The 25,097-nt window shown below is 36.6% G+C and overlaps 1 protein-coding gene across 1 annotated transcript; it reads right to left on the bottom strand.

Annotated features, from left to right (window-relative positions):
• Positions 1 to 23,450: 23,450 nt before the first annotated feature.
• LOC131435004 (uncharacterized) lies at positions 23,451 to 24,808 on the bottom strand. Its single transcript, XM_058602443.1, has 3 exons — positions 24,656 to 24,808; positions 24,284 to 24,552; positions 23,451 to 23,776 (listed from the first exon to the last, which is right to left on the bottom strand). The coding sequence occupies exons 2-3, from the start codon at positions 24,538 to 24,540 to the stop codon at positions 23,530 to 23,532; spliced, it is 504 nt and encodes a 167-aa protein (XP_058458426.1). The 5' UTR covers positions 24,541 to 24,552; positions 24,656 to 24,808; the 3' UTR covers positions 23,451 to 23,529.
• Between the last annotated feature and the right edge of the window lie 289 nt (positions 24,809 to 25,097).

Here is a 25,097-nt window from a genome sequence, read left to right as displayed (position 1 = left end):
CACAATTGACCTTGAAAATAGAATATATTCCGCACGGTAATAGCTATCCAACAAGCCATAGACTATCCATTTTAACGGAGATTCCGATATTTTTTTGTAAGCGACTTTTCGCCTTATTCCAGGAATTTTACGCGTTTGATGATAAAGCAATGTTTCGGAGCAAAGTGAAACAAAATTTTCAATACTGTTTTATGCAATTGTTCTTTAGCACCTAAAAGACTATGCACACCGTCCTTTTTCATGACGTTTCGATTTTAGTACGGTTCGTTTTTGGCAACATAATCGTTCGAACATGAAATATGTATTAGAAAGATGGCGTTATTTTCAAATTCAAAACAATTTCATATTTATATTGATTTATACTGCTTGCAACAATAATTGCTAGAAGAACACAACTTATTACACCTATATAGCATTCTAAAATTAAAATAATGTCGCTCATTTTGCTCGTAGATAGCTGAACCGATTTCCTCCATCTAACATTCAAATAAAAGGTCTTAAGGTCCCATAAAAACTGCTCGTTTTCTAATCAGATTCGACTTCCGACTTCAGATGTTTTCTGTGAAAAACGTGTTATGTAATTTAATGCAAGTTATGTAATATTTTCAATTATCTATACATACAGTTGAACTGTTGAAAAGCCCCAAGGGAACGAAAGAAGCACATAAATTTTCCTTGTAAAACACGTGTAAACTTTTTGATTATCCATCACCCAGAGAAATCGAGCTTGTTTAAAATTAAAAAAAAAAGTCAGTAGATTTGAAATATGAATTCTGTTAATTTCAAGCTAGAATATGTCAGTTTTGTTGTTTTTTAATCATATCTGGTGTACAACGGTGCTTCCGCCGTTTTCCGATAGGTGGCTGTACCGGCTGAGGCTGGTCAAAATACATAGATGATAATACCTTTAAAGTGAGTGTGTACAGTGCCTAACGAATTGTCATCGCCGTTTCAGTGACAGTTATTCTTGTTTTCGTATTATTCACGCTCGAAAATGTCTGTTTATGTGCCCAATTCTCGCCATTTGCGGGAAGTTTTACTTTTCTGTTACAATTCGAAAAAAATGCAGCTGAAGCGCATCGAATGCTCTCAGAAACTTACGGTGATGCTGCTCTGAGTAAAAGAACGTGTCGGGAGTGGTTTCAACGTTTTCAAAATGGTGATTTCGATGTCGAAGATAAACATGGTGGTGGAAGAGAAAAAACCTTCAAAGATGGACAACTAGAAGCATTGCTTGATGAAGATTCGTGCCAAACCCAAGAAGAGCTTGCCGAATCGTTGAGAGTGAGTCAGCAAGCCATTTCAAAACGTCTCAAGGCCCTGGGCATGATTCAGAAAGAAGGAAACTGGGTGCCGTACGAGTTGAAACCGAGGGACATCGAGCGCCGTCTATTTGCATGTGAGCAACTGCTTGTAAGACGGAATCGTAAGGGGTTTTTACATCGAATCGTAACCGGTGATGAAAAGTAGGTTCGATACGATAATCCTAAACGCTGAAAATCATGAGGAAAGCCCGGGCATGCTACTTCGTCAAAGCAAAACCGAATATTCACGGCGCCAAGGTTATGATTTGTATTTGGTGGGAACAGCTCGGTGTGATTTACTACGAGCTCTTAGAACCGGGTGAAACCATCACGGAAGAGCGCTACCGAACACAACTGATGCGCCTTAGTTGCGTGCTAAAAGAAAAGCGGCCACAATATCAAAAGCGACATGACACAGTCATCCTCCATCACGACAATGCTCGGCCTCACGTCGCAAAAGTGGTTAAAAAGTACCTGGAAAAGCTGAAATGGGAAGTCAAATACAATGCTAATAACATCAACTCAATTTTTGTTGTCATGTAAAAAATTTCTGATTTATTTCAACAATATAATCTGCTGAAACAAACAAATTTGTTTCATTAGCCAGGATGAGAATTTTGCTGCAAATGAAATAGATATGATTGTTGATGTAGAGGGGGTTAATTTCAAGCTAGAATATTAGTTCAAAACAATAATATTCTAGCTTGAAATTAACAGAAATCATGTTTAAAAATCTACTGACTGTTTTGTTATTTCTCTGCGTGTACTCCGTATTGTTTGGCAAATCATCATGAATAGGTTAACTCGAGAACAACGCTTCCAAATCGAGGAAATTTATTTTCAAAATCAGTGTTCAATTAAAACTGTTTATAGCGCCAAATTATCTTCAGTGATGAGGCGCATTTTTGGTTGAATGAATATGTCAACAAGCAAAATTGCCGTATTTTGAGCATAGATAAATTGGCCTCTGCATTCGTGTGATTTGACGCCACTCGGTTTTTTTTCTGTGGGGATACGTGAAGTCATTGGTTTATGTGGATGAACCAGCAACGATTGATGCCTCATAAACCAATATTCGACGTGTCATTACTGAAATAAGCCAGCCCTCAAATGCTTGAAGAAGTGGTCGATTGCACCACCAGAATGACCTTTGCGAAAAATAGTCGTGGCGGCCATATGCCCGAAATCATATTTAAATATTAAATGTCAAGTGATTATCTAAAAAAAGACCATTTCATAACTTGGCATGTGTTATATTTAAATTTCAACAACTGTCAAGGAAATCGAAAGTTTAGAATTTATTGTAGAAACTTTTGTCGCGCAGAATAGCATGTATCACCCAAGCGTGCCAGTGCTGCTGCTGCTGACGATGTAAACATAAATCAATCCATAGCGTAGAAATGTAATTGTTAGTCATCACGTCTGCTCTGGAGCGAACTCTACTTCATGCATCGGAATCGGTTCCGACCCAAGCGGAACGCAAACAGTGACTAATTTTAGCGGCCTGGAAATTATAATAAAACATCTTCCGACCGGACTCGCATGAATGTAATTGTTTTTCTTTCGGCTTTCCCCTAGTTGATCTCATTAATTTCATTTTGACATGCTCGTATTATCTTGGTTTATGGAATTTTGCTGCGGTTTCGGAACCGATCTGTACATTTCTTTCACATTACAAGACATGTTCTGTACTTCAAGTCCCTTCCTTTTTTTTGATAATTCGTGAATGTAGGGAGCATGAGTGATAAATTTATGGTTTTTTTAAATTAGTCTCTAGTGCAGCGCGCGTTTTGGGTGACATGTTAATGAATGGTTGTGGAAATAACTGGATTAAGGGCGACATCAACGAAAACTATGGTGCGTATAAATGCCGCTTGTGAAGTGAATTTATAATTGATTCAGTTGTTTTTATGCGATATTTTTTTTTGGTGAATGATTGCTCCGCTCATATTCCAACAACTTGAAAAAAGGGTTTCGGGTATCTTGAGCTTAATTGCGTGACTGATTGCCTTCATTTGCTGTAATGTAATTCCATAAATTATTCGGAATCTGACTGAGCTTCAAACTGTTGCCTTTTGATATGCGATATGTGTTATAGTAATATGCATAAACACGAAAAAAACATCGAAATGCAAGGGATTAGCGTGATATTAAATTTGTCTTTCATTCCAGAGGATATACATTTTTTGACACATCAAAGGAATTCAATTAGATCGTATCTTCTTTAATATAAGTTAACGAAAAACATAACCTAGGCCTTCAATGGGTTAAACCAACCTCGTCCAACTCCCATACCGTGTGCCGCCTTATGCTTCGCGCATCATATTTGCACATAATTTAGACATGCCTCATCGGTAATTTTTTATGCTTGCTTTGTGTGAACCTCGCGACACGACATCCATGGGAAGCATCCGCGTTGTGTCAGTCGTCGAAGCCCCTGAAGATTTATGGTCGTTTATAATTTTAGACCACCTTTCTCCGCTTCTCCGGCTTGAAATTTCTGTAAAAAAAATGTTGCTCTCACTTTCAGCCCGACGTAGGTTTCTGCGTGCCGTTTGAACGCCATATATCATCCGACGATGCGTGCTGCTTTTTTTCCCCTTTCCGATTCCCCTTCGATAACGGTTTGCTAAATAAACAATTATGAGTCCACGCAGATCTTGCTCGTTTGTTGATTTAGTGGTTTTCGCTTCTTGGCTCCGGGTTTTTGGTTTTTGGAATTCGATAAATCTAAAGGGAGAGGAAACAGAAAAGGATAATATTTGTAATCAGTGTGTAAACATGAGAATTGCCGACCTGCAATATGCGGCCAGAGGATGTGGAAGCCATAAAGCACTTTCGCCTGTTTTCTGGTCCCCTGCCAACTGCGACGATGCCTAGTTTTTGGGTAAATAATTGGGTGGGTTAATTGAACTCGGCAGTTTATTTTTCGACTTTATTGCAAAGAGAGAACGATGCATAAAATAATATTTATACGCCCCGACGGATTCTAACTACGGTAGGATTAGTTTAGGGTAAACATCTGCATAATAGTGTCTGTACATTCGATGATAAGTGACAACTTGATGTTGGTTTCTGACAGTTCTCATACAAATTGAAATGTTTATGCTGCAAATGCATTTCTAGGACTACCGTCAAAATAAATCGAAACCAGAACGAGGAAGGATCATTCAGGGTGGCAAGTGACCGGGAAAATCGAGAAAACCGGGAAAAAGTCGGGAATATGATTTCACCGGGAAAAACCGGGAAGAAGTCGGAAATTTTAGTGAAAAACCGGGAAAAATATTACTAGCTCACCTATGAGTAACAGTTGTTAGCATAAAGATTTTTTTTCAACAATTGAAAAGTAGAAGAATACCTAAGTTTGCGTTTGAGCGAAATGTTCAGTACAAGTGTTGAAATAACTTATTGTCCATTGGAAATTGGGCCAATATTCCATGTCTCGTCCAACGATTTTTAGAGACTTGCAGGCAGTTTTAAATCAAACAGGAATCATCAGAGTTTTTTTTTGTTGTTATCAATAACAGCATAATGAAACCTCATTTTGAAAAATAAGGATAATTTGTATGCTTCTGTTGGATTTTTATTAAATTTTTAAATAAGTATTCAACACACCTGCAAAATGTATAGCAAAATCTCAAGGTAACATAAGGAAAATTTTTAATAAAATTATTGAACATTTTTAGGAGCCTTCATGTTTTCAAGTTTGCTAATGATTGTTTCATCATAATTTGTCTCAGTAATGTCATCTTGAGACAATACTTGTATTATGCTTATATTTCTGTTAGATGTCAAAAGGACTCGCAAAATTGGAAAAGTTGTCGAGTTTGATCTTATTCACCGATTACAGGAAGTATTTGAGTTCCTTTTTTGAGAGTTTAAACTGGTTTCTGAGGACTAGTATAGAATCTTAGAAAGATTCAGAAAATGGATTAATTTGTTCAGTGAATATGTGTTTAATTTTCTTTTAAAGGTCCTCAACTATTCCATAGTAGGATCACAAGAACGTTGATATTGATATCGATAAAGGCGAATTGAATTTAGTTTGAGCTTTTGGAACTACAATAAGGTAACGATTTAAATTATATACGGCCAGATCTATTTTTCCCAAAACAATTTCAGGGTTTACATTCGATAGTATTCTAGTCGATTAGTTCTAAGCTGGTAGAATATATAACTAATTGAACTAATCATTGCTTAATTGAAACCCTGAATGTTATTGATTGATCTGCTAGGATCAAAACAATTGTAGAAGGATTTATCATATAGATAAATTAGTTAAGCTATTGGAAATAAAACTGGTTTAAAACCAGCGGAGAGTTCATCATGAACAACTCGAACTTTCTGATTTTTTTTTTCTGACTACTCTATGAGCATTTAGAATCCTATTAGGAAAAAAAACAGATCGATATATTGTGCATTTTAACTGATATCATTTGATTTATTTGCCCATCAACGCAACACATTGTTTATTAACTAATAGATACATTAGCAAAAATGGTGTTTTAAAAGAGCAAGTCTTGGCAGCCGAACGGTTTTGCGAAATCTTCTAATACACACATTTAATACATCTAATGATTTTAAATTCGACTCTATTATGAAAATGAAAATTTCAAATTTTTGGTCTGACAGGACTTTGTTAATAATTGGTTTTATGGTTTCCATCACAATCACAGCATGATAATTCATCTGAGGGTATCATTCATTGAACAGATGTGCTTGCAAGCGACATAATTTAAACAGTATATGTCCATATAACAATTTATTGTACCATGGCCGAAGCCCTGGCAATGAAGATATTGTGTTAGATTCGCTGTGCCATCATCAGTGTTTGTGATTGTCGATAATTTGGCAGAAAGTGGCTCGATATTTCTCTACATTGTATACAACATTTTCAATCTGGTAGAAGATGCTACAAGAACTCACTGTCCCCCAAGGCATGAACCGTGAGAGAATTTTTCTACATTTCTTCACTCCGCTTCATACTCTGAGTATTTCACAGCCCTGAACAAAATATATACAGTCCTGCAATTATTGGCGCGGTGAGGAATTTACCAAGAGAGAATCGCAAGTTGATCATTATCGCAGATAATTCGACTCATACTAGGTCACGATATACAATATTTTAAAACCCTGGTCTGGAGCATTCACTGCTATTTTCATAGAAACAACTTATACAAAGGTATATGCACATAGTTAGAATAAGCGGCAATAGTAAAATCGAGAGAAATTCGCACTGGTGTCCATTCTATGTTATATTAACCATGACGGTGTTTTGTTGCTGAGATGATATCCGTCTCTCTTTTATGGCACTGATTGAATCGTGTGAAGAGTTGGTAGAGAGTGTTCTTTGATACGATAAAAGCCATCCTTGGCCATCATGCCGTTTATAATTTTCCCGCCGAACTGAGATTTCCACTTTCACTTCCGGAAGGAGCGAAGAAAGCTCTGTACAAAATGATTTGAAGTTGCAAGCATAGATTGTAGTTGTTTTCTCCGAGTGGCAAGCGTTCGTTTTTGGGATTGTTATTCCTTATTGATTTATTTTCAATCATATGTATACCAAAAAATAGTGAAAACAGTCATGTGCACACGGAAGAAATCGGTTACGTGTAACCAAAACCCCTGAATGACTTGAAAAAGACTTTATGCTTTTCTTATACGCACATGTTATTAAGAATATTTTCTGTTTATACATCGAAATGCCTGGAAAGCATTTGAATCCTATATTAGTGGGTCTATTACAATGATCCTTTTTGGACATGAGATATCTGTTTAAAGTTTGAGTTGAAAAATATTTTTAAAAATTAAACAGGGAAGATTTTAGCCTATTCTAAAAACCAGGAATTTTTATCTAAAAAAACCGGGAAAAAACCGGGAAATTGAAATCGGCAATTCACTTGCCACCCTGATCATTTGACGGATACTTTTATTGTTCATCTATATAAAACGAAACGCTGCTTGTCGTATTAATTTTACATACTTTTCCAAACCCTAGAGCGATTGGAGACAGAATTCGAGTATTCAACCTACTTCTATCCGGGGAAACCGTATTCCCAATTGAACTACACGCCCAATTAAACTACACCAAACGAAAACAAAATATTCGTTCCAGCTCATTTTATTGTTAAAGAGGCTGGGGTCCAATGGGAGATTGATAGTTCCTATTATCTTTCGTCGAACAGGACCATCCTAGAGCCCGTGTGGAATCCGCCGTTCTGCTTCCATGTCGTAAAAGGTCACAATTGCAAGAGTTTCTTTTTTTCTACTTTTAGTTACCAGAACACTGTAAGTTATTGAAATTTCAAGATGTTCTACATTTTTTTTATGTTAGATATGTTCAAAAAGATTTTTAAATACATTAAAACCAGTTGTGCAACTTATACCTGTTAAGTTTCACGATAATACCGAAAAAATCACTATAGAACAATTTTGAGCATATCTAAAACAATTGTGCAACAAATCACCAACTTGCCCACGTTGCACTAGTAGTTATAGAAGCTCTGCCAAAATTTTCACGTCGTCATGTAAAAACGAAGTAACTAAAACAATTGTTCAACTTATCAAAAATTTTCCAAATGGCTGTCATAATTGTATCGGACTCAATATATGCCGAAATAGCTGTATATCGCTTGTGAAAAAAACAATAGTGAAATTATGCTCTCCGCAAAGCAAAAACTGATAAGCCGAATTGAAAACTACTGTCGAGTCCACATTGTCTTGACTGTCTCATGAAATTTTAGGTCAGTGGGTGCAGTTTTCTTCATTTTTAGAAAAACAATTCGAAACTTGCAAATAAGTTGTACCAGGTTTATCTGCTTGAAATGAACGTAAAACTTGCCGACATGAGAATATTATCATAAAAGTTGCAGAAATACATTATTACATACGCAATGAAAACAAAAATCAAATCAGATAATTGGTATTCGGTTTTCGTCTCGCGAAAAAATGAACAGACCTGACATCACTTTTCAAAGATATTGAACGAAAAGTTAAGTTCATCATAGTTACTCTCATAGTGATATATTACCGCTTGAGCAACTTGTTTTTTCAACTGAAGCACATGGGCTCACCAAAATAATACCTACAGTACGTATCATATATGTCGGGTTCACTAAGATGAATGACTAAACTGTATTATTGTTTAAGTCAACTAGATTGACCTAAAAACCAAAATTTCTCTTTTCAATATTTATTTGTTTATAATTCCATTTTTTTAGGTAAAATAAATCATTACGTTGGGTGAACCATTTTCTTTTCAACACACAGTTATCCTCGATGACAGATTGGAAAATATTGAAGAAAAATTCATTTCAAGATTTTTCAGATTAATTGAACCATCAATATGATTAAAATCGTCTAAAAAGGTGTATGAATGTTTGATAACTTTCTTGTACACATTTTAAACACTCTCCCGATCATGTTCATTGAAAAGAATAGATTGTTATTTTCATAGAAATTGATGTGCAATCATCAAAACACGTACAACATGTAAACATGTAGTATTACCATTTATTTATGTTCAGAATATTTTTAAAGTTCCATGTTTGTGTTACGGGCAGTTGTGTTGAAAATCAAATGTGAAACTTATTCATTAGAAATTATGTTTGCTATGTTTTTGTAAACATCAATTCAATTCTTGCTTACATTACGTAGTAGTTTCACAATTGTTTTTTCGCTGATTTAATTTCTGCATTTGTAATAGGATCGATGCATAAGTTTTTGTATCAGTTGCACAATAATTGTGAATGAATGTTCGTGACAACGGAAGAACTTAAAGATATGTTGCACAACACAGAAAAATTGCGCTTTTTCCATAGCACAATAGTTACTACAATAGTAATATGAACTAATTTAATAAATTGCACAATCTGTAGAAAAATACAGGACAGTAACTTAACGTGCTATTTGGGAATTCATACGCGTTCCTCATCACTCATTCTTATGTGCTGATTCGTTGACGAAGCTTTCCTTGAAAGTGTTTCGCTTAGTTGTTTGTAGTTTTCTTTAACCACAGATAACAGATATACTGGCTCACATATGAACTGTGTGTAAAATTTGCTCAGTCAGCGTGGCGAACACTTGCAGATGTCACCACAATCGACACGAGGTGCCATCACGATTTGGGTGTCGCTTTCACATTAGCCACAATTTTGGGTGCAACATTCACTTCCCGCTAGATTTTTGTTTTGCTGTTGGCTGAAATGGCAAGTTAATTTTTGTTTTATTCCGATCGAATTCTCGTGTAATTTATGCGACATGGAAATAAATTTGGCTCTAACACCTATGGAAATCGTGTGATAAGTGTTAAAATTGTTATAGTTCGAATATTTATGTAACAGGTAGGAGGATTTTGTTATCGTTCCGGAACGTAGTGGAACGTTTTGAAAGATCGCGGCGAATAGTCGAGTAGGTGGCAGTAATGTTTCCAACGTATAGCAAATTTAAAATTTACACAGGATTTTGAAAAATTTTGTTTGAGCCTGTACATCTGTTATTTGTGCTTTAACATACTTCTTTTACTAAATTAATAAAATTTTGAGTTTAATTTTCTAATGCTAAGCCGTTCTAAGCCGTCTAGATGGTGGTGTGCCAAATTTGTCCGGCCTCCCTTGCCTCCTTTTCGAATATGGCGATACGTCAGCAATAGAGTTGTTCCACAAAAACAATATGCGCAATTTTATTGATCACACGTATCTTCTTACTAAAGATCACACGTATCTTCTTACTAAAGACTGTCAGAGAAAGTATGGACGCACTTTGATTTCTCTGTAAATAATTCACAAGTGTTATATATTCAAATTTTATTCGATATACTGATAATATTAGATTACAACAACAGAATATTATTCTCAACATTGCTACTTAGCCATTGTAGACTAGCTGGCGTATTTTCTTGCGAACGTTCCTCATAAAATTTCGTACAGACTTCTTGGCGACAAGTTTTGACACTTTTTTCCAATCTTTTTCGAACTGTTGAATGGTTTCCGGCTACCGAGACATGTTTCCTAAGATGTGCCTACGTTAATGCTCAAAATTCCTCAATTAGTCGAAGTTGTGGGCAATTTGGTGGATTCATGTCTGTTGGGACGAAAGTGACATTTTTGGTAGTATACCATTCTACCGTTGATTTCGAATAGTGGCAAGAAGCAAGATCTGGCCAGAACACAACAGGATCCTTGTGGCTTCGAATCATGGGTAGAAGTCGTTTTCGTAAACATTCCTTGATGTATATTTCGCTGTTCATTGAAGCAGTGGTGATGAAGGGTTTCGAAATCTTATCGCAGCTACAAATTGCTTGCCAGACCATAGCTTTCTCACCAAATTTTTCGACTTCAATCGATGTCTCGGACTGGTTTAACACTTGTCCTTCTCGCACCGTATGATATTGTGGTCCCGGCAAGGACTTGTAATCGAGTTTCACGTAGGTTTCGTCGTCCATGATTATGCAGTTCAAATTTCCAGCAAGAATCGTATTGTACAGCTTTCGAACCCTCGGCCTGATCGATGCTTCTTGTTTCGGACTACGTTTTGGTTGTTTCTGCTTCTTATAGGTTCGAAGATTCAAACGTTCTTTAGCACGAAGAACATTTGACTTCGAAGTGCCCACTTTTTTGGCCACATCCTTCTTTTGCTCGAACGCCTTCAGTATACGTCCAACTATATCCAACTGAGGGTTAGCAGGACCTTTTTTCCGACCCGTTTTCGATTTATCCTCAAAGGTGTTATCCTCACCGAACTTCCTGGTTGCATTTTGCACGGCTTTTTCACTTACTCCTTCCATTTTTGCTATCTTTCTCAGTGACAGTCCGCGTTCTGTGCACCATTTGTACACAATTTTTCGACGTTGCCCTGCTGAAAGTCTACGCATTTCGAAACAAACTAATGAAAACGAATAAACAACTGCACAAGTGGTTTGAAAAGAGTGTAAACAACAGGACGCAGCCATAAAAATTGACAGATTCTGAACCATTGCGAAATGGCAGCGGTTTTTGGTTGCGTCCATACTTTCTGGGACAGTCTTTACATATGCTGTTTTAAGGCTTTGTTTAGTGTTTGTATAACAAACTAGGGAAGAGGGAAGAGTCTGTCAGGGAGAAATACAAATGTTATAGTCTGAGTAGGTCTCGGATCCTTCATATGGCCCAGTTTTTAGTTGAAATAGGTGAACTGTCTAGGTATCTACTGTGTATAGCCAGATATGAGTTAAGAGATTAGGACAAGCTCAAAATTTGTCTTGGAACTGTTGGGATTAGAGTAGTTTCAGTGCAAATTAAATGCGAAAATATTCAAATATAACTTAAAATAAGCTAAATATCGTCGTATTTCATCATTATCGTAGCACCTCAGTTCAGGACTAATTGTCCTTCAATTAAACTAACTGGAGAGAGTTAGCATCACCGGAAGTACGATGCGGTGCCTAAGTCTTGCTCTCAAAAAAAGTCTAATTTCAATGTGTATCAAAACAACTTATAGTTAAGTAATTGGTTGAAACAGTTATTTTGAGTGATAGTGCAGCCGTGGAAAGTGTGTTGATTAGTGAAACATGTTAATAGTATTATTTATTAAAAAATTCTGATTGACACATTGTCGCAAATCTGAATTATCGGTAGCGACACCTGCCAATAAAAAATGGAACCAAGAAATGGAGGATTCTTCCGAAAATTTTCATTTTTTTTTTATTTAAAAGTACTAATAGATATCAGCAAGAAAAACAAACTCGGATGCAAGAAAATCGGTTTCAAAATTATTGCTATTACTTTTTTTGTGTGAACTACGATTAAACGTGGAAAATCTTTAGGTATGTGTGAAATTGGGTGAGGTTAGGCTTTTTCGGACTAGCACTTTTTCAAACAGAAACCAGTGCAATAATGATTTCTCGGGTACTAGAATGTTTAGTGACCGAGTACCGTTTAATTTCAATATTTTATTTGTTATTTCCGGGCATTTGAAAAATGGTATTGAACCAAGAAAAATGCTCAATTCCAAATAAACGTTATTTTTCGCACAATAAATTAAGATCGACATTACCACCTCAGATTAAAAACTTTTTCTTTTACTTCTACTATGATTTTATTTTATGTAATTAAAAATTTTCCTACCAATCTAATGGCTCTTACTGAAAGTATTATCTCTAAACAAGCAGCGCCTCTACATTTCATTGCAGCGTCATTGTGCCAATTCGCGAAACTAAAATATGTTCAAGCGACGGATACTGCGAGTTTACCGCCTAAAATTAAACTATTTCAACCGATCGAAGCGTCATCTGCATATCATTGTCGGCGTTATCCGACTTTTGTTATCAGATTATATGGAAAATGTGAAAATTTACAAGTCAATCGTATGATTAAATCTGAAATCAAAAATTGGTTTGCAGCAAACCCATCCGCGAGTGTTTATTTAATTTTTTTCAGTGTTGGTGTGTCATCTTGCGTGAGATCGTTCCTTGGAGATGGAGAATGTCTTAATATATTTCTCATTACTGGGCTAGACTAAACCCCATCGATTATTCGGGGAACGTTTGATCGATGGATTTATTTTTCTTCGGTTCAAACCAGGGGTTCCCAAAGTGGTCGATATAGACCCCTTGGGGCCGATATCCTTTTTGCGGGGGTCGACGTAAACGAAAACTGACTATGGGGGTCGACGTGGTTTAGAAAGCGATCCCCTATTGTTTGATATAAGTTGTTATTTGAAATATTTACGATAGAAAGTTGTGTTTATTTAACCATCCGCAGAAATTGGTAAGTATTTTACATCAATATTAGAAAAGCAAGAAATCGAATTTTCAAAAGAATTTGTTGAGGCCTAAGTTAATTTTAGTAAAGGGGTCCATGACACAAAATAGTTTGGGAACCCCTGGTTTAAACGCTAGGTTTAAAACGTGCGCGCGAAGTTTATAACCGTGCAGATATTCCTTGCCATTGTGCTTAACTAGGACGTATGTAAATATAGTTTAGACTGCGAGGAGGACCCAACTAGATATTTTATTATTTTGGTTAGCGAGTAAATATCGACATTACTTCGTAAGGCGTTGTTGTTCGATTGATGATGAGCGAGTGACATCTTGCCAGTATTAAGACTGTATTGAAAAAATGTAGAAAAGTTCTTTAATTTAATAATAGTTGTTGGTAATACCGAAGTAAAATTGATTACCGACTTTCACTTACATAGTGCAAATAGTAGTAATGTATACATTTATTTACAGAGCAGACTGCACAGTTAAAAAAAACCCTGTGATTTTACATCTTATTAGATGCACATAAATGGAGCGTCGCAGCTCACACAAATTTACGTGGAAGAACATTTAATATTGTGTATAAAACTCTATACATGAAACTCATTGAAATAAAAAAAAGAATACTAAGAGCAACCGTCGCGCGACTTGAACCGAGAATCATTGGATAGCGAGTACGTCTGTTAATCGACCGGGCCACAGAAGCATGCATCTGCTTGGCTGATAAAAGGTGCATTTGAATTCATACAGTCGAAACCAGTAAAATTCAAGCTCATCTAACATTAATTCATTACAAATGAGATTTTCCGTCATTTGACAAATTAGGTCTTTATGAATTACACCGTATGAGGGATTAAGTCACCTGTAAAATTAAAATTTTTTTGGTGTGTGTATATAGAATATTAAAAATACAAGATTATTCATCATTATCGATATTGTCCCTTTCAAAGTACTCCCCATCAACTGCAACACACTCATGCCAGCGCTTGATTGAATCCTCGAAACATTTTTTATATTCAGTTTTCGGTATGGCCATCAGATCCATCTGCGATTTTTCCATAATCTCATCTTGGGTGCTGAAACGCGTTCCACGGAGCGGTTTCTTGAGTCGACCGAATTGGAAAAAGTCGCAGAGAGCCAAATCAGGTGAATTCGGTGGTTGCTGAATGGTCTTCGTTTCGTTTTTAGCCAAATTTTCACGAACAACGATGGCATTTTGTCACGGTGCGTTATCGTCGATGCCCTACCGTTTCTCTTCATCGTTTACAGACTCACGGCCACTTCGGAAACGTTCGTGCCACTGATATACGACTGTTTGCTTCAGAGTATCGTTACCGAAACACTCTGCTAACATTTGCAATATCGTCGCACCATCGAAACTGTTTTTAACGCAAAATTTAATGCAAACCCGTCGTTGCAAATTCAATTTTATTTTGAAAATTATACAAAATGGAGGACACGCACAATCGCAGATGTACTCAATACAGCGTAACTTTTACAAATGTCCAGATATCAAGCTGAAAATTTGATAGAATATCAATGACAGATGTGGCAACCCAAAACAGAAAAAATAATCGGGTGACTAAGAGCGGCGCACGGTGGTGATTCCGGGAACTTGTTGATCAAGGCAGTAAGTGCCGTTCAATTTGTGTATCACACATTTTTTCACAAATTCCAATTTTTATTCGATTCAATTGCTGAAGTTCGTAACATCTTAAGTAACAATTAAGTCCTATATACCTTATATAAACAAATATAAAGAAGACATACGACTTGGTTGTCTTATATCTATTCACAGTGTATGTATAAGATTTGATTGTTATTTGGAATGTAATGATTAAATCAATAAAGAAAAATTACATACTTTTTTCCAGCATTATGAATGACACTAACATGTTATACAAAGATAATCTTTTATTGATCGTATAATTGCACATTTTCACTTTATATTTACATTATAAAAGTTCTTAAAGTTATATAGCATTTAAAGAGAGTCGCACCGAATTTATATAATGTGGAATTATTGTAGCTATATAATACGTTGTTACTTGGGAGGTGGATATACAGCTTTGAGCAGACCGAGTAAACGTGGCGGTCACAGGTTATAAATGCTAGAACCCGCCGTTTTCAACGGTGAGAAAATGATACAGTTTGCCAAAGTTTTTTGACGGCTGCCGGAATTCAGCCAGGCTGGAACCTTACCAGGCGGTTTGTTGTTCGTACATGTACATGTGCTGCACGGAGCTCCGATTTTTTTTGAAATAATGATGTTTATAAAATTAAAACAGATTTTATTTTCGCACTGCATCAAAAAAAGGTTTTGGGACAGAAATTATTCAAAATGAAAACTTCGCTTACGTTAAACACATAACTTGAAAAAAAACGTGAGTTTACTCATACTCCCCTAGCGAGCAAGTATCCTACTAAAGCTGTGAACCATTTCGCGGTTAATTTTAACTTTTGGTTGAAATCTGACACTCGAGTGGTTATTTTGATGTTGTCAGAAATAACCCTGCTCGAGAGCATGGTTATTTTTGACAGATCGATGGTTATTTTCCGACACTGAAAAAAATCTTGCAATGAAAATTCTAATATAAGTTCTTTAGTTGAAATTATTTCCAGTGGAAAATAAACCCAAATAACTTTCCGTCCGTCAAACTTTGAAATGGGCCACAGATTTAGTTAAATTTAACTACTCGACACAAAATAACCACTCAAGTGTAAGATTTCAACCAAAAGTTAAAATTAACCGCGAAATGATTCACAGCCTAAAACTATAATGAGCCTTTTCTCAATAATACCATTACCAGAGAAAGGCAAAACACGTATAGTGAGATAGTCTTCTTTGGAAGTATTAAAATGTGCATTTTAAAATTATTTCGTTGCTACCAAATGAGCAATGTTTATATTTTCTCACGTTTTATATCATCTCCCCTACAGGCAGACCATCGACCGGAACGGTCAAATTTTCTCATTCATCAAACACGAACAAAAGCCTAACATCGCAGGTGTGTGCTATCGTGAGTGCCCAAACCCAAGGGACAATGCAAAACATTTGTGTCTACATAACCCTAAAAATGCATTCTTTGCAGTCAGTAAATGTAAGGTGTGTTTATAGCTCGGTATGACCCCGAAGCAGATACGAAACCAGCCCGCACGGAAGCACGTTAGGCGAAAGCAACTTTGCAATCCCGCATTAATGCAGAATGAAACTGCAGGTCACCGAAGCATAACTGTTTGGCTAAAATAGAGGAACACTCTACCTTCCATCGTAATCCACGTAACCAAACGTTGGACGAGTTTTGAAAGAATTTTTCCTATCTCTAAATAATATGTTCTCGTGAGTAAATATGATAAAATCGTGGTTACTTCATTTTAACATAAAGGACATAATAGGTAGGATGTACCGTAACCGGTTTCAGCCGTTGCAAAGACGCTAGAAAGGAAGAAACAGAACTTAATAACATGCTTTAATTCTCAGAAGACTAAGAGCCAAAAAAACTTCCAGAAAAAAATTTAGATTTATTGACATTTAATGTTCAATATATTTGATGTGTACTGTGTACCGCTTCTGGTTGCATGACTATCCGCAATGAAACAGTCATAAAACAAAATAAATCTTGAAATCTTGATCAAACCATCCTCTCGAGTAGCACGTTAAGTTACTGTCCTGCAAATTTTATACTGATCGTACAACTTCTCAAGTTAGTTTATATCACTCTTTTAGTAACTATTGTGTAACTCAAAAAGCGCAGTTTTTCTATATTGTGAGGCAAGACTGTAAGTTTTTCAATTGATAATTCATATATTTAATTGGTCTTAAAAATGATTCTTTATGGTTTGACTCCTTAACATGTACCTTCTATGCGTTCATCCGATTACAAAATTTATTTTTCATATCAAAGTACAATCCTTCCGGTTAATTGTGGAATATTATCATACGGTCGGTCCAGTTTTTAGTACATTTTCGATTGTATGCAGCTTTATTTCAGCTATGGCTGCACGAATGTTGTCCTTCAAGGATTGAATTGTCATAACACTTATCTTTGACAGCCCCCCAAAGATAATAGTCTAACGGCGTCAACAGCTCCGAGGCGGCCAAACGACATCTGAATTTCTACTGATAATTCGATCTTCGAAGACTGTGCGCAGAAGATCGATCGTAGCGTTGGCTGTGTGGCACGGAGCGCCGTCTTGTTGGAACCAAATGGTGTCCAAGTCTTCCTCTTCAAGTAATGGGAAGAACCAATCACTAATCATGGCGCGGTAGCGCTCGCCATTGACCGTGGCGGCGGCTCCTGCCTCATTTTCGAAGAAAAATCGCCCAATGATGCCCCCAGACAACAATCCGCACCAAACCGTCATTCTCTGAGGATGCATCGGCTTCTCCATGATAACCTGCCCGTCCCCGAGATGCGACAATTTTGCTTATTAACATACCCGCCGAGATGAAAATGTGCATCATCCGAGAAGATGATTTTTTTTGGCAAAAATCGGCATCTTTTTCAAGCTGATCGCAAGCCCAGTTGGCGAAGCGATAACGCGTATACACAACCATTTTCGTTCAGCGGAAGGATAAAACTAAGTTTCTGTCAAATCAGAAGTGACATTAAAGTTACCAATGTCGAAATAACCGCTAGTTAAAAAAATGTTAGATGGCGGACCCTGTATTAATGACTGTATATTTCGGAACGTCTATAATTGTTAGGAATGCAGTAGAAATTGTGTATATTTAGCTATCCCTGAAAAATAGCACAAAGGTAATAGTTGCTACACTTTAAATACATACAAGAAAGTCAATGCATTCACTATTAAAGCTTGCTTCAGATAGAATCGGAACAAAGACATTTGCCTGTATTTCAGTAATTTATTATTGAATTCAAGATCTTTTTTGTACAAATGTAGCGTTTTCTTCATACTTTTAAGAAAAAATACGGATAAAATTGTTCGACACGGTTTTGAAGGAATAATCGAATTTTTCCTGTAACACGGCTCATTAGGAGGCGCACACCTTCTTCGTCCATCGTTTTAGCTATCTTATTCCACCAGGTCGTCATCTGATTGATGTCTTTGACAACCTTTCCCTTTGCCTTGAGTCTCCTCTTAATGGTTGCCCAGTATTTCTCAATAGGGCGGAACTGGGAGCAGTTGGGTGGGTTAAGGTTTTTCGGATCAAACTGGACCCCTTTCTCTGCATACCATTCTTGAACGACTTTGCCGTAATGACAGCTTGTCAAATCTGGCCAAAATATTACGGGTTGGTCGTGGGATCGAATGAACGGCAAATTTCGTTTTTGGAGGCACTCTTTTTGGTATAGTTCCGATATCATAGTCTTATTTGTAACGAAAACATTCGGTTTTTTTTGCCACAGCTGCAAATGCCCTACCAAATCATAAATTTTCTTGCAAATTTGTCGGCAATAACAAATTTAAATTTGCTGGAACATCGTCCCGAGCCGTTGTCAAGTAAAATTTTTGACCTGGGATTCGCCCGAAGTCAGCCTTGACATAGGTTTCATCGTCCATCAGAAGACACCCGTCGAACTTGGTCGGCACCTGGTCATATAGTTTCCGAGCACGAATTTGGACCACACCAATCTGTTTTATGGTCCGATTATGCTGTTTGCTAGCTCGATACGACTTGATTTCTTCCCGGAGTCGAGTTCTCCTCATGGTACTATGGGCAGCACCGAATTTTCTAGCCAAATCACGGTTCGACAGATTAGGATTCCTCTTAATCGTCTTCAAAATCTTACCACGCAGTTTCCGGTCGACAGTTCCACTCCGACGATTGGCTTGAGGCTTCCGAATCGTCGTCAATTTTTCCTTATACCGTTTGATAACGCGTTCCAATTCTAAATGAAGCAAGCTTCAAAGAGCTTGCTACCAACGGAATATAATTATTTACCCTCGTATAGTTTTCACAGAAAAATATAAAATTTCAAATAATAAGGAGGAGAGGTAATGTTGACGCTGAACCTACTTCACTGAATTCGACTATTAAGCTAATTCAGTGATTTGAAAAATTCAATAACAATATTCGATTAATTAATCGAGTATTAGATAATTAACCTAGATGATCGACAAAAATTTAATCGAATAGTTAGAAAATTATACTCGATTATTTAATAATAGAATAATTAGAAAAGACCGACATCCCCAATTACGATGCATGAAAAATTTCTTGAGTTTATCTTTCACAATACATTGAAAAATATTCCTGTGTTATTTCCACAATAAATGCTGTGGTTATTGTATGTTTTAAATGGTTCTGCAACGGCAAATCCAGTCCCGTACCTAGAGGGGTGCCCGAGAGGCCATGGCTCCTTCCGAATTCCTGTTAAGTTAAAAAAGCTAGAAAGTGTTGCATACGATAATTTTCTTAAATTGAGGGCTACAAATCATATTAGTTATTTTGTGGAAATTATGAATGTTCAAAACCGTTATAAGGGCTAGATTCTTGCGGTGAACGAGTTACAACACGTTACTTTCAAGGAAGTTATAGTTCTAACGAATTTTTATATATTTCGCTCGTTTGTAAATTATAGATGTCACGAAGCGTTACATGCGTTACTTTATGTAAGTTATGGGCATTACGAAGCGGTATATATGTTACTTTTTTAAAACTTTTTCAGTAAGTTATAAACGTTACGAAGCGTTACTTTTTTGTAAGCTATAGACGTTACGAAGTGTTACATGCGTTACTATTTTGTAAATTATAAGTGTTATGGGGCGTTGCGTGCGTTACTTTGTAGTAAATTAGGTGTTACGAAGCGTTACAAACGATGCTGTTTTGTAAGTTATAGGCGTTACGAAGCGTTACAAACGTTGCTGTTTTGTAAGTTATAAGCGTTACGAAACGTTACATGCATTATTTTTTTGAGTTATGACGTTACGAAGCGTTACATGCGTTACTTTTTAGTAAGTTACAGGCGTTAGGCAGCGTTACAAACGTTACTGTTTTGTAAGTTATAAGCGTTACGAAGCATTACATGCATTACTTTTTAGTATGTTATAGGCGTTACGAAGCGTTACATAAAAAGCAAAGTCTTGGCATTACATTCCTTTTGTGGAATTTGGCCTTCCTATTTCAACAGACTTCACAGCCTATACTTAGCGTACAGAATCATTGCATGGCTAGTACTATGGATCCTACTGAAACTAAGAATCCGTTATATACGTTACTTATTTGTGAGTTATGATGATACGGAGCATTACATGCGTTACTTTTTCGTACGTTACAGGCGTTACGAAGTGTTACAAACGTTACTGTTTTGTAAGTTATAAGTGTTATTAACTGTTACGTGCGTTACTTTGTAGTAAATTAGGCGTTATGAAGCTTTACAAACGTTGCTGTTTTGTAAGTTATACGAGTTACGAAGCGTTACAAACATTAATGGTTTTTAAGTTATAAGCGTTACGAAACGTTGCATGCATTATTTTTTGTGAGTTATGATGTTACGAAGCGTTACATGCGTTACTCTTAAGTAAGTTACAGGCGTTAGGAAGCGTTACAATCGTTGCTGTTTTGTAAGTTATAAGTGTTATTAACTGTTACGTGCGTTACTTTGTAGTAAATTAGGCGTTATGAAGCTTTACAAACGTTGCTGTTTTGTAAGTTATAGGAGTTACGAAGCGTTACAAACATTAATGTTTTTTAAGTTATAAGCGTTACGAAACGTTGCATGCATTATTTTTTGTGAGTTATGATGTTACGAAGCGTTACATGCGTTACTCTTAAGTATGTTTTAGGCGTTACGAAGCGTTACATAAAAAGCAAAGTCTTGGCATTACATAGCTTTTGTGGAATTTGGCCTTTCTATTTCAACAGACTTCGCAGCCTATTCTTAGCGTACAGAAGCATTGCATGGCTAGTACTATGGATCCTACTGAAACTAAGAATCCGTTATATGCATGACTTATTTGTGAGTTATGACGTTACGAAGTGTTACAGGCGTTACAAACGTTACCGTTTTGTAAGTTATAAACGTTACGAAACGTTACATGCGTTATTTTATGTGAATCATAGGTGTTATGAAGCGTTACATGCGTCACTTTTTTGTAAGTTATAGGTGTTACGAAGGTGTTTGCAAATAAGTGACCCTTCAATATGTTAAAATTGGGATACCAAAACTCTTGTAACGCTTTTTAACACCTATAACTTCAGAACTAATTGGGAACGTGCCTCTTGAGCCAATTAGTTCTAAAGTTATAGGTGTTAAAAAGCGTTACAAGAGTTTTGGCATCCCAATTTTACCATATTGAAGTGTCACTTATTTACCAAATCTACTGGAAATGTCAAAATTATGAAATGATTAGAAATGATCCTGCAACGACATGGAATACACTAATCAAAATTAGCACGATGAAATATCCCATCGATACGAAAACTTGTATCTAATTTTTAAGGAAAATAAGCATAAATATTATTCAAGTGAATTAATTGTTCTTTTCCATCCATGAAGGATTCATTAGTTCTTTGTTGATATGAGAGTATTTAGTAAATTGAAATGTTATTTCACATGATTCATCGGTTTCTATATTTTAAATGTTACCGATAGCCACGTGCCCAGGGTGGAGGACGAAGGGTTTTGGCCCCTTCCGAATCCAGAAACAGAAACGAAAAAAAAAAATATTACGGGGCTGTGGATCCTGTGGCTTACACCGTGAGATAGAAGGTTTGAGAGTTACGTCATGGTCAAAACTCCACTGCCGATAAAGCACGCAGCGGCAGGCCCTACGAAGCAGAACAAAGCCAAAAACACATAAAATGGAGGATGAATCCGGGGGAACAAATAAATGACAATAATAATAATACATAAAACTGTACTGGATGACCGAAAAGAGAAAGTTCACGAGCTTGTATTAGTTGAGCATGATTCTTCAGATGAGAAAGATATCCTGCCGCTGGATCCCGCACATACTTATTTAGGGATAGAAAGAGGAACGTAAGCGCCATTCAGGTACGTGTTTGACTGAAAGTTAAATCAGAAAAAAGTCAGTATTATCATGCATTAATGAAGCGACTGAAGACCGAAATCGCTGTGAAATGGCCTTACATGAAGCACATGAGCATCGCTACCAACGGTTTAGGTTTTAATTACTTGGGCATCATCCTCGTTCACCTGCTTTGGCTTCCTCGTACTATTAACTGTACTCAAACGTTAATTTATTTCTGAGTAATTTTTGTGAGTTTCGTTTCGGAATTTTAGATCACTACTTCCTGAACCTGAATTCGAAACCAGTATAGCTAAAGTAAATTTGTTTGGCCATCTACTAATATGAACCATACATTTAGAAGATGTTTCCGTTCTCCACGAATCGGCTGTGCTACTTTATGGTGTGAATTGTCGTCATTTAAAGTATGAATGTAAATGATCTCAGAATACATAACTATATGAATTTCATACGCCATTTTTCTAGTATGTCGTTTATTTATACCCGGTTTAATTAATCATGTTTGGTTGTGTGAAAGCGGTGCAATCGCTCTTTGCAACAATTTTTAACACTTCCGATGAAACTCTCAACAAGTTAGCATGCCGTATCTCGTTTGTGCGGTGAAAAATCGAGTACTTCTCAAAAAAAGAATTTTTATCTGTACATTGGCGACTCAAGTGAGATGACGTCAACCAGAAGTAGAAGAATCAGAATGTGAAGAACAAACAGAAAAGCACAAACAGTTGGAAATATCCAACCTAGTCAAAGCTGTTCAGCCAGTCTCGCTGAAATGAAAACAATTGACCACTAGGTGAAATTTTCTGCCGAAAACGATTGTTGCAGTGTTTGCCGCAAACACTGGTAAAACATGCTGGTCGCGAGCACACGTTCTCAGTTTGGTGGATGCATAAGCATATCGGTGTTCTTTCAGTTCTTTGCATTCCTTCAGCTTTTTTTCGATCCGATTAAGACCGACGAATGCTGTCTTACCTGTTTACCTACTTATATCACTGATACGATCGGCTATTGTTGTGCGCAGCCCATTTTTCTACGCAAATGACTTATTCTACTCATGCTTTCTGTAGATCTTTGCGTCTCTTGCATGCAGAATATGACGCATACCTTCCGCTTTTGCTTGAGCAGACAGCAAACCAGGTTTCAGCATTTTTGCACAATCTGTACGAAGATCATTGTTATTGGCAGAGGTATTGCATAGCGATGCATGTTTTTGATGGTTTGAAGAAAGCAGAATAGACAATTGAAAATACTTTCAGCTGCTTTACATTACTTATAAACACTTATCCCTTTTATTTCCTAGCATTGTTGTTGTAGTTATTGGTCCGTTGAACGTTACGGAAATATAAAAAGTGACATGGATTAATACTCCTCAATATACAATTCAGTCCATATTTAGATAACATTAATTAAACTGCATGGATATTTTCTCTATTCAAAACACATATAATGCTCGGTTCATATTTTGTACTGCATATATTTCTAAATTCTTCTGATTCCAACATCACATTCACCAACCGAATCCGGGATCACCTTCTACTTGCCGGTGGTCCATCCTCGTTCTCGTTCCTGAGTTAGTGTGAAATCATATCGCTTTGGATTAAGTGAGCCATAGGCGTGTTTCGTTACTTCCGGGAAAAACTCCCATCCCTCGTCGATGGACATCTTTTTGACAGCACCCGCAATGCTAAAGATTAGTCCGGACACAAGCCCAGCCACGACACTGCGTCTCCAGGCTCCATACACACCACCGGAGGCGAAGCCACCCACAACGTAATTCATTCTAGTCATGAGCAAAATGATAGTTGTCAGATTAGTGTTTAAAATATGAATGGATTATTATTTATAGAGTTGTATAAAATAACTTTCTGGAACAAAGTTTTATTCTTGGTGAACAACCAAAATGGTTAAAGTCGGGGTAAAATAAATAATACGAAAAAAGTTTTAATTTTCTTAGGAAAAAAAACAGCCTTAGACTGAATTTTTAAATTTCTCCCGTCGAACGACCTCAAGGTTAGATGTATTTTGAAAACACGTATGATTCTAACAGAAGCTTTTATTGAACTGACATGAATTTTATGGAATTATTTATTTCCAATGAAACTTTCAGATCAGAGTGGATGATTGAATCTTATTGTCGAATCGAAAAGATAAACGATCGTTTCAAGAGAATAGAAACCGATTTCCATATTTCATCTCAAAATGGGTCGAGATTATAGTGCTACATACTTTTATCATATGGTCGATTTGATTATAAGCAACAACAACCTAACTTATGTCCTATACTCACATATCGTCCTTGCCACGAAGCCGATTCGCAGTATAAGCGCCGACGGTGAAGGCTGAAGCCATTCCCATGAAAGGGCCGGTGAAGTAAACGTAACGCGCGAGAGATGGTAATACACCTTTCGGTTTGGAAACCATAATAATTTCAATCGAGGACCAACCGAGTCCGGTAGCTAGAGCATATTTGTTGGTGGCCACCATTTTTCCAAACAAATCGCTCCCCTCTGGGTTATCGTAGTATTTCGTGGTTAGTATGCTCATTTTGTCTAAAACCTAAAAGCAGAATTAGACGTAAACAATTCCAATTGTCGGAATTTATGTTTGTAGAAAGCCAAAATAAATAACATTCTGGAATCGGTTCTGTTTTTGATATTACCTTTCAGGATCCACCGAAGAAATAAATTTTACGTAACTTCGCAAAATCTTGTTTAGCTCCAGCTGATTTTGACAGTTCATTCGTTTACTTGGCTACGTTCAGAAGCCGTCTGATGATGTTCTATGTATGTGCCCAGTGGGTTAGCTTATAATACGAATTGACTTGGATGTGTATGATTTTTCAAAAAGGCATATGTAGGAATGTCGTATTTATCGAATTTCTAGATTATTCTACTTTTAGAACTAATCGATTATCAGGATTAAAAATCGAAACTAAACTTGAAGTTCAGTGGAATATCTGCATACGGAGTTTTAGAAGAATCGTTTTTGATAGCTTGACTTTAAGGGTAAGATGAAAATGGGTGCATATTTGTTCTGCGGTATTGCTTCTTAGAGCTGAAGCAAACATATTGCATCCGATTTCATCACACTTCGTTGATATG

The sequence above is a fragment of the Malaya genurostris genome, chromosome 3 (genome assembly GCF_030247185.1).
Source record: "Malaya genurostris strain Urasoe2022 chromosome 3, Malgen_1.1, whole genome shotgun sequence".
NCBI classification, from domain to species: Eukaryota; Metazoa; Arthropoda; class Insecta; order Diptera; family Culicidae; genus Malaya; species Malaya genurostris.
Note: the sequence above shows the minus strand (reverse complement) of the source record. Positions and strands in the feature narration are given on the sequence as shown.

Excerpts from the sequence above, each read along its gene's own strand:
- LOC131435004 (XM_058602443.1), bottom strand. The coding sequence starts at position 24,540 with ATGAGCATACTAACCACGAAATACTACGATAACCCAGAGGGGAGCGAT. Across the intron at positions 23,777-24,283 it reads CTTCGTGGCAAGGACGATAT|AATGAATTACGTTGTGGGTG; the intron begins GTGAGTATAGGA and ends GCTCATGACTAG.